At 44.7% G+C, this 17,178-nt stretch overlaps 1 protein-coding gene across 4 annotated transcripts in view; it reads right to left on the bottom strand.

The window, feature by feature from the left end:
• The window catches only part of PLXNA1 (plexin A1), a 296,620-nt gene that overhangs the window by 132,229 nt on the left and 147,213 nt on the right, over positions 1–17,178 (bottom strand). For all 4 annotated transcript variants that reach the window (XM_053378005.1, XM_053378003.1, XM_053378006.1 and 1 more), the window contains exons 4-7: positions 15,547–15,687; positions 6,691–6,791; positions 2,077–2,200; positions 1,732–1,885 (exon numbers count right to left, since the gene is read on the bottom strand). In XM_053378005.1, coding sequence (XP_053233980.1) covers positions 1,732–1,885; positions 2,077–2,200; positions 6,691–6,791; positions 15,547–15,687 — 520 coding nt within the window. The remainder of the gene's footprint in view (positions 1–1,731; positions 1,886–2,076; positions 2,201–6,690; positions 6,792–15,546; positions 15,688–17,178) is intronic.

Here is a 17,178-nt window from a genome sequence, read left to right as displayed (position 1 = left end):
GCAGCAGCCTCTCCGCTGCGCCTTTCCGCTGCTCCCTGACCTGCTCTTTGGGGCTGGTGGTGGGCTTCCTGCCACCAGCCCCAAAGAGCAGGTCGAAAGGAACCTGAAGCCTGGAGAGCGAGAGGGGTCAGTGCACACTGACCCCTCTTGCTCTCCAGGCTTCCAAGGTAGCCGCCTGAACGCACCTTAAACGGCACCTTGTTTTAGAGCGGGAAAACAAGAGGGGGGAAATTCTCCCCCTCTCTGCGCAGCGCCTCCTGCCGCTTCGCTGAGGGGGCACTGGGCAGAGAGGGGGAGAATTTTTTTTTCTTGTTCTCCCCCCTCTAAAACAAGGTGCGTCCTATTGTCTGGTGCGTCCTATGGTGCGAAAAAAACGGTGTTGGGAAACCAGTGGGTTATTGATCATATTGAGGCCAGGAATCTAGGAGGTGTGTAGCAATTATGCCTTACTCAGCAATCAGCCCAAGCAAACCCCTGAACCAGTCTCATGTTGTTATCCCCAGTTATAGTGAGAACCAGTGTTAGAAACTGAGATTTGAAAGCTAGGAGCTAAATGGCACCTTAAACCTAGGTTATGGGCACAACAACGGAATGTCTAGGCACGCTTTTTTGTAACAAGAATACAAAGCTGAAAATGAGTGAACTGCAGCTAAAATATTATGTTCATTTCTTACACGGTCTAGTCTTTCCCTTGCCCGTCCCCCTAATATTCTTAAGAGGGTCTCTTCTCCAGTCTTCAGAGAGCAGCTGGAAGTGGTGAGGTAGAAAAAGGTCCTCCTCTCCTTCCACTCTGCAGTTTTAATCTGAAATCCTAGGCGTAGAACTGCGCCCAGAGCTCAGAAACTGCTCAAGCTAATGAAATTCCCTGTCGCAAAATGTGCCTAGAACAGTGGGAGTTTCGAACCGTGGTGAGGACATGTAAATCACCTTGGCCAAGGGTAGCACATACATTCCTTACTAAATAGAACAGTAACAATATATTCCCTGCCACTCTGTAAATGCACCCATTTCAGTCATTTGCCTTCTTTCTCCCTGTCTTCTCCTTTCTTCAAATTCTCTGCCTCAGTCTCTGCTCTCCTGCTCACAAATATGTTGATCCTTCTCACAGAAGGTATAGATATTGGTATTTTGAACTCCTCTGTGCCTCAAATATGACAAGCTATCTGAACTGAGCAAAGGACAACCTACCATGGCACAAAGGTCTAGACAGCCTGCCTTCCATGCGGAGACAGAAAAAGAAAAATACTTTTGCATAGTTCACGTTCTTGGCTGTCCAGAGTGAAAGCCTTTATACCAGATTTATACCAGAGGATGCGGTTGGCTCCTCCTTTGTGCCACTTCAGCTCCTTCAAGGGAAGTTAATGTCTATTTTCACTCTACAAATACCAATGGAGGGGGAAGTGCACCCCAAGGTGCCTACAACTTACAATTCCCCCTTAGCATTATAGGATATGAATACTCTCAAAATCACATACACAAGCACAGTAGAAAGAGCCTTCCTACAGCAGCAAACAGGTTTAAAAATAACCTGGATAATCCATAGCATCTTACATCATGGCAATAAATAAACTGAGAGATATTAGCTCAGCTATTGTGTTACTCAAATGGGGTTGTTTTTGTTTTGTTTTTTGAAAACTCATGTTCTCTGAAGTATGTAATCAAATATCCTACCCCGCAGAACTTTTGCTCTGGACTCCATTGGTGCAAGCTGTCAAGAAACCCCAAACTCACCTCGCCCTCTGGTAATAGGGATGACATCTTTTGCAGAAGGAGAACTACAGTAGATCTTGCCATCTTCAATGCGACTTTCAGACTCTGTAAAATCTTCAAATGAGCAGTTCACACCAGCAGAGAGATCAGGGACATTCCGGGCCTGCAGAACCAGCTGAGAGAACAGGAAGGAGAACATCACACACAGAAAACAAGCAAACACCTGTTCCGTGGTTCATTAAGACAAAAGATCTAAGAACAAAGACCACCTTCTCCCAAGCCCAGACTGTTCCAGACGGACTCAACATCCTAAATAAATGTACTTGTATTAAGCAAGGCCAACCAAAGTGAAGCTAAGCCACCTACCGGGACTTCTGACATGGTGACCGATATGTTCTTGGGCTGGATGGTGAGCTGGACGCACTGGCGTAGATCTGAAGCAAAGCGCTGAGGTTCATCAGCTCTTTCACATCGGTCCTTCCGTGAGCAGCTGTGGGGAAGCAGAAGGCAGCATCCATTACACTGTTGTGGTTTTGACGCCGGGGGAGGCCTCTGCAGGCTCATTCACAGGCACTACATTGGTGATCCCTGCTGTAAGCATCTCTCTCATGCAATTTAGCTTCTTATTTCTATATCATATTCTGGTGCTTGAAGCAGGTTCTAACACTACAAAGAAACATCTTGTTTAGTTGCAGGGCAATATAATAGCGGTATGAGATATGTCTCAAAACATATCTGAATAATAAAAACTGGGCTTCTGAAGGTTATTTTACACATTACTTTTTCCACTATGAAAATTAATCTTGGTGATGGGGTGAAAAAGTATAGCATCAGAATGGCATCAGAAAAAGTTCTCTCTGCTGTCAGAAAGCTATTATCTAGTTATGAGATCTGCATATTACTGCAATTAAATTGTTGGAAAAGCGGCAGCTTTGCTCTTCTGGCCTCAGGTAATTGAAAGGCTTCGGTTCCCTTTTCTTCATAAACCAAGTCTTTTTAAAAACCACATTATTCTTTAACTTTTATCACTATTTATATTCTTTACCCTGCCCCCCCACCAATGACTTGAAGTACTGATTTCTCTGGTCCAAACTGAATTAGTTAAAATGGACATTGTTTTTATTTGGACAGCACTGTTATGAGATATCTGTTTCATCTGCATATAGCAGCTGAATTCTATGCTGGTTATTAAGGCCTTTAGCTAACACAATAAACTAAACTAAAAACCTATTGAGAACACTTAATGGCCTGATAACAATAATAAGCATTTGTATGGCACTTGCAAATGTTCAGAGCACTTCGCATACGTTTTCCAGCGGTAACACTTACAATAAACTTGTAGGATAAGCCAGTATTAATATCTCCCATACTGTAGATAGGGGGAGCAGAAAAACTGAGGCTGTGACTGCTTTGCCTAAGGCCACCTAGGGGTGAGATACAAACCAGGGACTTCCTAATTTATAGCTCAGGCTCTCAACCACTACTGTATGCCAGAGATGCAAGCAGGTACCTGTGCATTGGTAAGTTCAAATCTGCTTATCACAGGGCTCTCCAACTAACAAGCTACACCACCCTGGCTCCATGCACTTCTAATCCCTTGCATTAATTTATCCTAGATGAAGTTCTGCTTCACTTTCCTTTCTGCCCTATGGGAAGCCATCCCACATCCCACTTGCTTTACTACAAGGGTGGGGTGGGGGGGAGAGGCACTCCCCTGCCCCCAGAGCACTGTTCTATCCAGGTAACGCTGCCTCCATTTAATGAGTTTAAACGAGTTTCCTTCATTTCTCCTCCCTGCATCTGCGATAACATTATTTCATTATGGAAAAGCATTTTAATTAAGCGGAGGGCAATACAGAAGAGCAGATACACATGCGCCTTTCAAGGTCCCGGTAATCTTGGTGATTTATCTCCTGAGCAAGTGCCAGCATGACATCGCGCTGTGGAGTTCCTGAACCACTTCTGCATCCCACCCATCTCCCCAAGGTGCTTCAGGGAAAGAGATGTTTCTGAGTTTAATTAAAATGCTCCACATGGCTAAACAGTCAGGGCTTTGCGGCTTCCGAGGAGGTTTTTCCCTCTAGCCCAGAGGAAACGTCTCCTCCCCCATGCCTTTTCCTTGATGTTTCATTCCATCTATTCCAAGTTGCAACTCTGCTCCCATGTGGGGAGGCCCATTTGCTGGGTTTAAGGGCCTTTGGGTCGCAGGCCAAATTAGATCACTAGCAGGGAGCTAAATGGCAAGTGCAAGCCATTTTCAGAAGAGGACCAAATATTAGCAAAGGGAGAGAATGAGAGAGAGGGTGTAGTATATAGATGTTGGTCTGCAAGGGACATACTGCATGTTAATATTTAGAGATGCAGAGCCCCCCTATTCTCTTTCTCAAGCTAACTAAAACAGGATTACTCCTTACTATTCATTCCTAAGGTATTACCAGCTCGCCAGATGGTCCTGGGTTGCAGTTCTGAAGAAAGACAGTCTCTCCAGATCTCCGCAGATCAGGGCAGTTGTCAAAGGGAATAATCTCTAGAGTCCTTGACTTCTCTCCTCATCTGACAAACAGGGAGCAGTGTGGCATCTGCAGCTAGGTGCTGTCAGCCATCATAGCTAGAAACATTCCAGTGCCAGAAACCTTGGCATTTCATGCCAAGAAGTAGGTATGTGTTTAAAGGAGATTTGAATAAGTTTCTCTCTGAACTACAGGCAAGACAAGAATAAGATGTTTTCAAATCCAAGGGCTGATGGACTTGAATGGTCGCCTTCTGTTTCATGCCATTCAATGGACTCAGAGCAGGTTTTTTACTAAAACACACACAATGCTCTTAAGATGATGCTGTCTCTCACAAAAAGGCTGGACAATGATATACATGAGCAGTTCTCTTTTGGACGCATGGCTTTTGTCCATCTATGCTTTGAGCGGGAAAGATTCCTGCTGCTTTTCAGGACAGGAAGCTGCGTTTTTAGATCTCAAACCACCCTACATGCCTGATATTCAGAATGCGTACACGTGCACGCACACACACGTATACGTGTGTGCACTAGACAACTGGTAGCTTGGAGCAGGCTGCTGTCAATCAGCTCTGCAGCATGTAAGATGGACTGTAGAGGCAACGCTGGACAGATAAGGCCCACTTGCCCCTGCCTGATGCAGACTGCCAAAGACTAGCCAATTCACTTCTTGGTCTCCTGCAGTGTCCAGTTCCACATTGAAGTTTGTGGCAGCTCAGCAGGGTAAGAAAGGGACTCTACTGGAAGCTGCAATGGACACTGCTATTAGACACTGGTACAGTGTGAAATCTGCTGAGCTGGACTTTTTGCCGCTCCCCTCCCTTCAAGTCATGAGATTCCAGGTTGAGACCTCCGCAAGACTAGTCACCTAAGCAAAGCAGCTAATTTGCCATTAATAGTGCATCTGTGGCAAAGATACTCAAAGCTGAAGGAGAGTGGAGTGGGGGCAGGCTTCAGAAGATAAGTGAATGAAAGAAAACTACAGGCCGGGAATAATGTTTTTTGCAGAATTATATGTTGAGCCCAGAAATGGAAAGTCACAGAAGAGTTTCAGACCCAAAATTTATCTATTTTCATTATATCTTGCAAAAGTTATTACTAATCTCTTCACAAGGTTTCTAGTCCTCAGGCTTAAACCAAACCATGAGCCACATCAGACACACTTCCCCCTTGCATATTTAAAGCATGTCATGAATGTTTATTATACAGGTTGGGAAGTCAGTCGAGATAGCAGCTTCTTCAACCCGTGGCATTCATAAAAGTATTTTAAAAAATACAATGATCACACCATACCTCACACAATGATATACATGGATTTTCCTATAAAGAGGTAATCTCCTTGTAGGAAATATGTCATGCCTTATCACAGAATCATAATTATAGCACTTCTTATGAGCGCTAAAAGCACTTCACATACATTATCACAGTAATCCTGAGAACAATCCTGTGAGGTAGATGAGTATAATTATCCACATACTGCAGACAGGGTGTGGGTGTGTCAGGTCAACCAAGGGTAAGAGACAGTGGCTTCACCCCCCAAAAAACACATCTTGGTGAGTTCCTGATTAAGGCAAAATCTGCCTTTTGGAATTCCGCAAGAAGATCATGGCAGTCCTGGCCACCAGCTTAGATGTCTTAAAATAGGATTAGACAAATTCATGGAGGAGAGGGCTATTCATGGCTACTAGCCATGATGGCTATGCTCTGCCTTCACAGCTGGAGAAAGCAATACTTCTGAATACCACTTGCTGGGAGCTCCAGGAGGGGAGAGTGCTCTCGTGCTCGAATCCTGCTTGCAGGTTTCCCACAGCCATCTAGTTGATCACTGTGAGAACAGGTTGCTGGACTAGGTGGGCCATTGGCCTAATCCAGCAGGCTCTTCTTATGTTCTTATCACCTCTAGTGGAACAGGCCAGACCAAAAGCCAATTTAGTCCTGTGTTCTTCTTCCTACAGTGGTTAATCAGGAGCCTCCAGGAAACCCGCACACAGAGCTTCAAGAAAACTGCTCTCTCCTGCTGCTGCTCTCCAACAGCTGGTATTCAGTGGCATATACTGCTTTGGAACACGGATAGCCACCATGACAACTATACTCCGTACAAGCTCACCTCTTGCCAGTTCATATTGCCACCTTTGTCTACTCCCTACCCTGTGCCATCTGCCATGTTGTTTGCTATGCCTGAATTATCCCCACCCTCTCCCTCATCCCCAATACTCACTTATCTCTCCCCAATCTCTCCCAATTCCTAGCCTGTCCATTTCATGCAGACTGTAAGTGTCCTGGGCAGGAACTATGTCACTTTTGTGTTCTGTCAAATGCACATAATTCATATTAAAGGATGTTAAAACAGCAGTTGTAGCTTAGCTACCAGCTCCTGCTAATGCAGCTTCAAAAGCATTCAAGGAGTAAGAAAGAAGGCTTCCTGCAATTGTCAGTCTTGTAGGGATATGAAGAGGGCACTGGGTACTTACATGTTGTGCAGGACACACCAGCCACAGTGAGGGTCCCTAGAGCCCAGACATAGCGCACAGGTTGTATATTGCTCACAACTCTCCACTGGCACACGGGTCACCTGAGGAACAAGGACAGGCAGTTAAATTATTTTTCCTATCAGGAAATTCCAGGCTACTCAAGCCTTTATCATCTGCATGAACCTTTGTCCCTTCTCTATGATTCCCATCACACACATCCCGTCAGCTTGGCTGAAAACCTTCAGGATGATAGGAATTGTAGTCCAACATTATCTGGAGGGCACTATGTTGGCTGCCTCTGCTGTTGGAGAGTATGGCATAGTCACAAATTTTTAATTGGCACAAAGCATACAAAGGTACAAAATTGGCAGAAATCCTGAATAGTTAGATATCTGTAGAACTGCATATTCAGAGGTTGCCCTCCTAAAGAAACTCATACTGAAATTACTAAAGGTGTAGGACCAGGAATGGGCAAAAAAGGAAGCTCCAAATTTTACAAAGAGCTAAATTACAGGTACGATGGAAGGTGGGAAGGGCAACAAAAGATTTGGGAAACCTCACAAGGACCCTGCTGTTTCTGTGCATGTGGTGGAGGAAGGGGAGGAAGAAACAGAAGAGCAGGAGCCATGCTTTGATCATGGATTAAAATAATTTCCCCAGATCCCATGCCTTGCTATCACCACATTAAAAACCCAAACACCATCAGGAGCCATGAAAGGGTCAACAAAATATAGGTCAAAGCCCAAGGCTCTTTCTAAGCCCAGTGTTAACTGAGGCGTCCTGCTATTTCTTTGAGGCTGGTGATCAGAGTAGGGGGAAGGGGGGGGATGCAGAGGCCTGCTCTTAAGCTTTCAAGTCCCTCTCCATTCCCCAGAGGCATCCCTGTGCCTAGGAAATTAAGCACGGGGGCTATTAGTCCAGACCCCACCACAGAGCAGCCTCTTTGAACATCTGCTGAGAAGCAAAATCTGCCATGGCAGCTTCGAAGGGGGAGGAAGGAAACAGCGGGAGCCTGGGAACAGGGCTAAAAGGAGGTGCTGCAAATCTGTTCTACGCACAGAAATACTCCAGGCTGTGTATCTACGAAACAAAGATGGGAGGTGGGGCCCGGCGTTATGATCCTGTTCCCTTGTATATGCACCCACTCACCCTGAGCATGTCATGAGAAGAGGGCTTCAAGGTGCCAGCAAGCCCAGGTTCCATGGGACAGAACTACAACAATCTGTCTGAGGGCTCTCTCTCTCAGGATAGTAATATTCAAGATGTGTGTCATTCCTTAGCCATTATACAGCCATTTTGTCCGAAACTAACACAATGGGAGTGGGGTAGCATACATGTTCCCCACCTTCAAATGGCATATTTGGGAAACTGACAATCTCCAAGCTATGTCTCTCCTTCCCCAACTTGTTCACCTTCCTCCTTCACAAGCATACAAATGCAGCAGACTGGTTGTGGAAGAATGGAACTATTCTTGATTCTACCACCAAGCCCCTGCATTTCAATGTGGGATGTTCAGGAGGCAAAGCCCCTTCCTCCACTTACTAACAAAGCTGCTTTAAAGTTCTGTCTACAGATGACTTTTGAACTCGAGTGCAATCTTCCCTTCCCCTAATTTCCCCTCTTGAAGTTGACCCTGTGGCTATGAAAACCTCCAGCTACCCAGTGGAGGCTGAGACCTGCCTTCTGTGTATGTAGATTTGTGTGTACGAGAGAGAGAGAACTACACTGAAGACCAACACCCCTCTCTTGAGCTCTATCTCTATCACAGCACTCTTGCCCGCTACTGATCTCAATAGTCTTGATAGCCAGCAAAAATATGGAATGAAAGCTGGCTTCTGGGCAATAGGGCACTTGCTGAATTTTAATACCAACGGGGTACCTTCTAAGTGTGATTCATGGGAGAATATGCATGGATCAGCGTCTATGTGGGTTTAATTACCCAAGCAGAGGAATGGATCAGAACAAGATGAATCATGATCCAAGAACAAGACCAAAAACAACAACAAAAACCCCACACCAAAAACAGAACAGTCACCCAGACTGTATTTTCAAAGCTGCAGAAATTGTTCCTCTTCTCAGCTGGAAAAGAACTTATTGACATGCATACACAAACACAGCAAGTGCAGGCCACAAGTTGGCATTGTGGTTCACAGCTTTCGTTTACATGGGATCTTAGTGTACATAAGGCATCACTTAAACCTCTGTGCTGCCCTCTAGCTTCAAGGAGTTACAGCACAGACTATACTGGCTTCCGAGACAGATGAGTTACTTTAATCTTCTGTTTGTTATTCTCCTACTACGATCAGCACAGAGGTCTCCAGGAACAGTAGACTGAGCTTCCTTTTATACAGCATCTGTGATGGAATAAGCTGGGCTTCCCCAACTGGGCGCTCTGCCCTCCAGAGGTTATTGGAGGGCCCTAACCCTTGGCCAAGCTGGCTGGAGCTGATGAGAGCTATAGTTTAAAACATCTGGAGAGCACTAGGCTGGCAAAGCCTAGGATAAAAGAAAGGCACTGCACAAAGCACCCATCAGAAGGAGAACTGGTGAGGAACAACCTGTTCATCTACAATCAGCTGATTCCTCCCTCCAGGGTCTAGACAAGCAAGAACGAAGTGCCAAGTGGGTTGTTATGCAGGGCTGTTGAGCAGTATTTGCCTTGGTGGGTCATATGCCACACCGGATAGCTCATTCGATTTAGGTACAGCATTCAAAACCTAGTTTCAAACAGTGAAAAGGCATAGCACTCTCTCATTCAGGCATCTCCGTTCCTAGCTACCTACCACCCTCTTGAAGATAATCATCACACAGCTGGTTGAAGCCTAGTTTAAGAAAAAAATATTGGGGGCATCTGCATTGCCCTGTCCTTGTTCCAGACACTGGTCATAACCCATTTTCTTCTTAATCTGACAGCAGGAGTCTGCCTTAAAGGGTTACAAGCTCTTTATTAATTGCTCCTCCAGATTTGATTAAAATCCCCTCATTCTGCAGGCCCTTTGAGCTCTGTTACGACTGCTCATTTAATTACTTTCCACCAACAACCTGATAACAGTAAGCTGTGGATGAGAGTGGTTTTTATTAAGCCAAAGGGAGAGAAAGGGGACCTGCAAACGGCAGAAAGAATGTCCTCACAGCCATTTAAGCAACCTTCCAAAATCTCCCCTCATTATATCCAGTGTGGTCTGGATTCTGGCTGCAAAATTAATCACCACCAGATTGAGGGTTAAATAACCCCATTGTCAAAAGACTTTAACAGAGATGTCCATGTTGAAAAAAACCCTTGAAGCCCACCAGTTACAGAGGGAATGGGAAGCTTGCCCCATCTTTTAATTTCTTCCCACCTTTGTGCTGACCTTCCAATAAAAATATTCTCCCTACTAAGTCCCCACACTAATCTCCTTCCTCACAGGAAGTACATGCAAACACAGGAAAAAAACACACTCTGGTTTCATATCATTTTGCCCTGTCTTCTGGAACATGCATGTCATGATGCATCATGGTACATACAGGGGTCATCAGGGAAGCAGAAGAGTCCTGGACAGCAATGCTCATTGCAATGGATTGGCATATTGGGTTCAGAAGAGCCCTGTGTGGTTCTTTCTAATACTCATGCTCCTTTTCCCTTTTCTTCACGTAGCCGGGATTTAGAGACAGCTGGTCTAGACATTGCATTTTTACTAGCAAGTGGACTCCATGTGATTGCTTAGCCCTGCTGTTGTAACATGTAAAACACATTCCTGACTGTGGCTGATGTGAAGACGCTCCACACCTTCCCAGCAGTACCAAAAGACCATTTCAAGTGGTCTCTGTACAGTAAGTGTAACATGCCCACTAGCTCTCAGGCCATAGCTGTTCAGCAGCTGCTCCCAATTGGATGTTGCCACTACAGTGTACTGTACTTCTAGCAAAACATCTGAGAGGGTCCCAGATTCAAAAGGCAGTTGAAAAGACCTTGCCACTACCAGTCAAGAGGAGACATACTACTCTTGTTGGATAAATAGCCTGATCTATATAAAAAAAAGGTCTGTATCTTCCTATGATCTTGAAAGGACAGGCACTTTTTTCCTCCCAGATCACTCCTACAACAACATATATTTAACACTGTAAACAAGCAGAAGAATCTCTAAATATATCCTGTCTAGGAACTCTCCAAACCCTATCTTACCTAAACTTAAACCTGTCGTGTTTAAGAACTAACAGAAGAAGACAAAAGTCAAGCAGTCCAATATTCACTCTCATGCTTACCAAAAGAGGCCAGGGTAGAAAGGGAAAGGGAGGGAAAGATCACCACTAGTCACCCCAAAGATCACTCCCGCATGGTGGCTGAGGCTGCTAAGCACCTCACTTTGCTAATGAAGCAGCCTCAAGCTACACGCTTCGTATCTGGTACGCCTTTCTTCAACTGCTGCATGCAATGGAGACAACTTGCCTTGCAACCACATTAGGATAGCTTGCTGTTTTCACTAAAGGCAACTGGGCAAAAAAATAAAAAAAATAAAATCACATCATCCAGAGATCTCTTTCAGGGCTGGGGGGTACCTGACCAGTTCGGCGGGGGGGGGTATTAAATTTCTAGGAATCAGTCTTGCACAGAGCTGAATACAGAAAATTGCTAGTGGTGGCATCAGAAGTTAGGATTCTGGGCAATCAAAGTGTCTGGGTTTTTTCCAGCCCTGCTTGACCATTAAAGCAGCCTCCATCAGTAGCAGGTGTGCCACTCTACAGTTCCTTACCAAACAACAAAGCTGTTTTTACAGAGCTATTTAGCAGCCATGCAGGCAAGCCTGAAAGGTTTAGACAGGCATGCATTCCAAGGGGAGCAGGGATTTCAGTAAATGCTGCTAATCATTGATGAAAGGGGAAAGAATTCTATGTTATATTTTAAAAAAAATCTGATTTGACAGTCTCAGAGCTCAAAAGGAAGGAGGTATGTGAAGGCATGTAGAGCAGATTTTCTATTGTAGCTCCTTCTACTATTTCTCTAGTTTAAAGGGCAACCATGTTTGTTATAATATGTTGCCTTTTGCTGTAAAAGAGCCTCCAGGTGCTTCTCAGATAAGGCCTTTGGGGCAGCTTCCCTGGCTCATTTGGGATAAGTAGTCCATTCACTCCTTAATTCTGACTTATCACTGCAGTGTTTCTGCCAGATGCTGTGTGCATCCCTTACCTTTATATATGCCTCCATCGTTGCTGCATCAGGGCAGTGCCCGCAAAAAAGGTACTTGTGATTGGCCAACAACTGCATCAACCAAATTAGGCGAGACACCTCAAATTGCCACATAACATTTTACATAAAAGGCAGGTTGTGTGTTTATGTGAATGCTTTTAGCCTGCATCCAAAAAACCCAAAAAAACTCCTCAATGAATGACATGCTGTGCTGCCGAGTCATAGACTGTCTTTTTGCCTTTAAATGGCTGAACCTAGTGTTTTTGTTCCAATTTACTCTTGCACGTAAAATGCCAGCATTAGAACTGGTGAGCTTAATTAGGTGGCTGTATGACTAGGAGCGCCTTCGACCTAACTTCCCTAAAGAAAGCTGTTCTAGCAAGTCATTCGCATTTTAGTAACATCTAGACAGGACTACTGTAATGTAGAACAAGTGGGCTGCTGCAGAAAAAGATGCAGAAGCTTCAGCTGACTCAAAATGTTGTTGTCAGATTACTGTCTAGAACTGGCCTGGTAAAAAGGTAAAGGTAAAGGACCCCAGGATGGTTAAGTCCAATCAAAGGCAACTATGGGGTGCAGCGCTCATCTTGCTTTTCAGGCCAAGGAAGCCAGACAACTTATCCACAGACAACTTTCTGGGTAATGTGGCCAGCATGACTAAAACGCTTCTGGCGCAACAGAATACAGTGATGGAAGCCAGAGCGCACGGAAACACCGTTTACCTTCCCGTCGCAGCAGTACCTATTTATCTACTCAGGCTGGTATGCTTTCGAATTGCTAGGTTGGCAGGAGCTGGGACAGAGCAACAGGAGCTCGCCCTGTCAAGTGGATTCGAACTGCCAACCTTCCGATCAGCAAACCCAAGAGGTTCAGACCACAGAGCCCCCCTGATAGAACATACCTATCTGGTCCTGTTTGATCTTCAGTGATACTGTACACTTCCAGGCTCAACCCAAGGTGCTAGTTTTTATCTTTAGGACCCCAAATCACGGGTAGCCAACAAGGCTGAACTACAACTTGCATTCATTCTGACCATGCTGATGGCAGTTGGAGTCCAAAAACATATGGAGGGCACCATATTAGCTACCCCTGTCCAACAGGCGTGGCAGTGGGAAGAGGGAGGAAGAAGAACACTGCCATTGGCCAAACACCTGTGTGAACCCATCGTTATATGCATGGTGAACATCTGGCTATTCGTGGAGGCTTCTGGAGTTGGCTGAACCTATGCTGATCCTGATCTGCTGATGAGAAGGGCAAAGACCTTCCAGTTTTCTGACTCTGAATTATTTTATGTTTTCATTATGCTGTCTTGATGTTGCTTTGATTATTTTTTCTATTTTTATGCTGCTCAGCACTCTAAAGTTCTATGTGGACAATAACAGGTTTAAAAATAAATAACAATGCTTCAGGAAACCTAGAACAGTGCCTAAATAGGGAGAGGTGGATCTCCTATGATAGCAGCTCTAGATACTAGTTTGTAAGATCCACTTATTCCAGTTGTACACAATCAGTCTTGAGCAGGGATGAGGAGTCTGCAGCCTGGATCTTGTTCGTTTTTTAATGTCATCCAACCCATGGTCTGATTCACACTGAATACCCAGTGTGAACCTATCCAGAGGAGGGGTACCTTTTTTGATCCCCAACATTTCCCCCCTGTGGTCCAATGGTCCCTAATTAAAGGAAAACCCCAAATGATCCAAACCACTCATTTAGAGCAGGCATGGGCAGAAAGTAAATCAGGATCTACTGGGAGACCTTTGGTGATTCGCAGTAGATCGGCAAGCAGTTCTCAGTCCCAATTCTTTAACAACAGAGACAACAAAATGACTCCCTGAAATTAGACTGCTGCACTGAAGTATGCTTTGGGCAACTGGGGATTGAATTTTTGTGTAGAAGGGCTGTGAGCTCAGAACAGCTCTGATACTCAAAACAATCCCCGTCCTCAGCAGCTGCTAAGAGGAACCTAGCTCTTTAATTATAAGCGTATGTCTTTTGCACCTGGCTCCGGCTGGCAGAGTTCTAGTAAAACACAAAGTAAATCATGCATGGCTGAAGTCCTCCCTCTCCTGGTTTAGTGGGCAGTTAGGATCCTCAGACCTAGCTACAGGACAGACTGCAAGAGGAGAATAAAGGTAAAGAAACTGCAGCCCAAGAGAATTAAGGTTGGGCTACTCAGCCACAGTGCTCCTAACTCATATAAACACCAGTTTATCTTGCTGGAGGAGTGCAAAGAAACTTCTCCAATACCTGTAGCAGAGACAATCTGTCAAATGACAGAGCTTTTGCAAAACAGACCTAATGAGTCTGCTTTAGAAGAGATGTTGCATGTACCCATGATTCATCTGCTTCCTAATAGTAAGTTTGTTTCCCCTCAGGACAGACTCAAATAGATATTATTCATTCTATGAAAAGAAACCTGAGAGCAAAATGGGGGGGGAGGGGGGACTCTTAGAGCCAAACCAGACATGGTAGCAGCAGACCTATTCATTTACACCCAGGTCTCCCTCAGTCGTGTATAAAGCAAGGGCCCACTGCTTCATGAACACAAGGTGGATGGGTCAGCGCTTCCAGGCACTTCCACTGTTTGTGGCTTACCTACCTAAGGTCCGTCTACCTATGGCCTCCACCACTGGGTGCTTTCTCATTCCCCTGATTTCAATGAGTGAGATCAACTGGGTAACAGGTGCTTGTGGGAAACTTTACACAAGCATGGAGTGGCAGGCAAGGAGAGGCTTTAGTTTCCCTCACCCATGTATTATTTACTCTAAGGATGAGATCTCACTTTATATGTGACTGGTCTGCTACTGTCCTGCCAAGTTTGAACATTACATTCATGAGATAATTATATTGACTAAGAAAACACAGAAAAATAATAATTTTGGCATTGGACACTCAGTATATATTATTAGTTATTCTGGAAAAGAGTAACTAATAATATGCGCAGCAGCCCAAGAAGGATTAAGCAGCTTAAACTGATAATACAAATGTTTTTGTGACTAATGCACACCATACCAATTTTGGCAAGGTTTAATGAGGAAAGCTGAGTTTGGGTCTTTAGTTGTTGGTGGGGGGAATGGCAAAGTACAGCACTTGCACTGTGCTGCCATAGAAACAGCAGAGAAGTTTCTTGCGGAGTTAAAATGAGTGGACCAAGAGCCCCTTTTTCATGACCAGCCACGGCCCTTGCTTGTGGTGACCACCTGTACCATATGCAATCATGTGATGGCTGGCAGCGCACAATGAGCTTTAACACACTTGCACATTTGGCTGATTCTGTCCATTTGCAGGGCGTGCTGAAACTCAACGCACACAGAGTTCTGCCTAAGCTGTCACCCATCAGATGATGGAATCTGCTTGTTCATTAAAAAGGAGCCCTCAGGAGAGCTGTCGCTCTGGTGTTGAATCAAGTAAAGGTGTAGCCCATCACTCACACAAGCACTTTTATTGCAATGAGCTCCATGATCACTCCATGAGCTCGACATCTAATCAGAACTGTACTAATAAAGGGAGTGATGTATTCGAAGAAAGTATTTTTATTTGGTTGCTCTGAGAATCTGACAGTCCTGCCTCACACTGTGCTGGAGAAATATCACACAGATGTACTATGCAGAGAGAAAGGGCTGTGCCTCATTACTGCTAAGCTTAAAATCACGTAAAAGGGCCAGCTGTGGACAAACTCAAGTTCTTACCTGTTTCTCAGTCATAGCATAGAGGTACTGGAGATCAGGGCTGAGCACTAAGTCCCGCAAGATGGAGCTGCCATCATGTGCTATGACATTCTCATACTGCAATGCTGAACGTCCAATGGGATTGGCAGGGTCCACAAGGATCTGAAAGAAAAGGCGGCAGCGTTAGCATTTGCTGTTATGATGCCTAGTATCATCAAGATGGGAGACATTTTTTGGATGGCAAAGGAATAATGTGCCAATACACACCATAGCTAGCTGGTGGGGGAACAGAAAGAAAGAAAAACCTATGAGGAGCTTTAGGTATACAGTATACGATAGTCAGCCCTTACCCTGTCAACCACCACCATGTTCCTTAAAACTTCATGACTTCCAACTAGGCCAAAGTCATGCGCTGATGTTTGATAAATCAGCCCAATGGAAATCTCAAGAACCCCATCCCAACAGCATGTTTTGGCTGCCACAGGTAGAAGCAGAGAAGGAAATGCTGAGTCAGGATCAGGGGTCAGCAACTTTTTTCAGCCGTGGGCCGATCCACCGTCCCTCAGACCATGTGGTGGGCCGGACTATATTTTGAAGGGGGGAAAATGAACGAATTCCTATGCCCCACAAATAACCCAGAGATGCATTTTAAATAAAAGGACACATTCTACTCATGTAAAAACACGCTGATTCCCAGAACGTCCGTGGGCTGGATTGAGAAGGCAATTGGGCCGCATCTGGCCCCCAGAGCCTTTGGTTGCCTACCCCTGGTCAGGATGATTCTCCAAAACAGAAACCCATCTTTCATGCATTTTTCTAAATATTTTATTTAAGGGGAAATAATGAACCATCAACCTAATCTTGCCAGCCAACAAGAGCCCCTCCCAATCCCCTTGCTGCTTTAGAACCCTTATCCAAGTTGCCTTATTTTTTTATTTTTATTTTTGCCTCCTTTCATTAATCAAACTACTCCTTGAGAAAGAGTTAGGACAAGAAATAGCTCCACCTGGTTTCCATTTAAAATAAAACTACATTATGCACTTCAGTGCACATTAATGCTCTTCAATTAAATCTAATGAACTTTAAATGAAGCAGGGGACTTCTGGATAATGTGTTAATAGCTCCAAAGAAAGTGCAAATGGCTGGTAAGGGGTGTGCAGAGAAATAGTGGTAGCCACACAGGCATTGCAGAGGAGATGAAACACAAAGCTCTGTTTTAACTGGGGTGAGCCTTCCATTACATATCTAGACTGGGAGAGCACTAGGTTGAGGAAGAGTTTAATCTACTGGGAACTTCATCCCACCTAATGTGCAACTACAGAAATATTGCCAAATATCGGTATGAACACAATCATCACAACCTAGCTTCTTTGTCATATGGTCATTGTATGCAATGTTTTACTCATCTTAACATTAACTCTCTCAACACACTTGCAGGACAGCTATTACAACCCCATTTGTCACACACCTGGATTATTTAAGCTTTGTTTTGATCAGCATTTCTCCCCTGCTGATCTTTCCCAGCAACCTAGCAATTGTGCCGTTCTTAAAATGTTCTCTAGTGTGGAAAAAAGGTGGAGCAACAAAAAGCTTATAGCCTAGCACACTTTCCCTAAGTATCAACGGCATAGTGCATTTGATGTAACATTAGTG

Source organism: Podarcis raffonei, chromosome 2 (genome assembly GCF_027172205.1).
Source record: "Podarcis raffonei isolate rPodRaf1 chromosome 2, rPodRaf1.pri, whole genome shotgun sequence".
Taxonomy (NCBI): domain Eukaryota; kingdom Metazoa; phylum Chordata; class Lepidosauria; order Squamata; family Lacertidae; genus Podarcis; species Podarcis raffonei.
The sequence above is the reverse complement of the archived record's forward strand: the minus strand, read 5'-3'. Positions and strand labels throughout refer to the sequence as shown.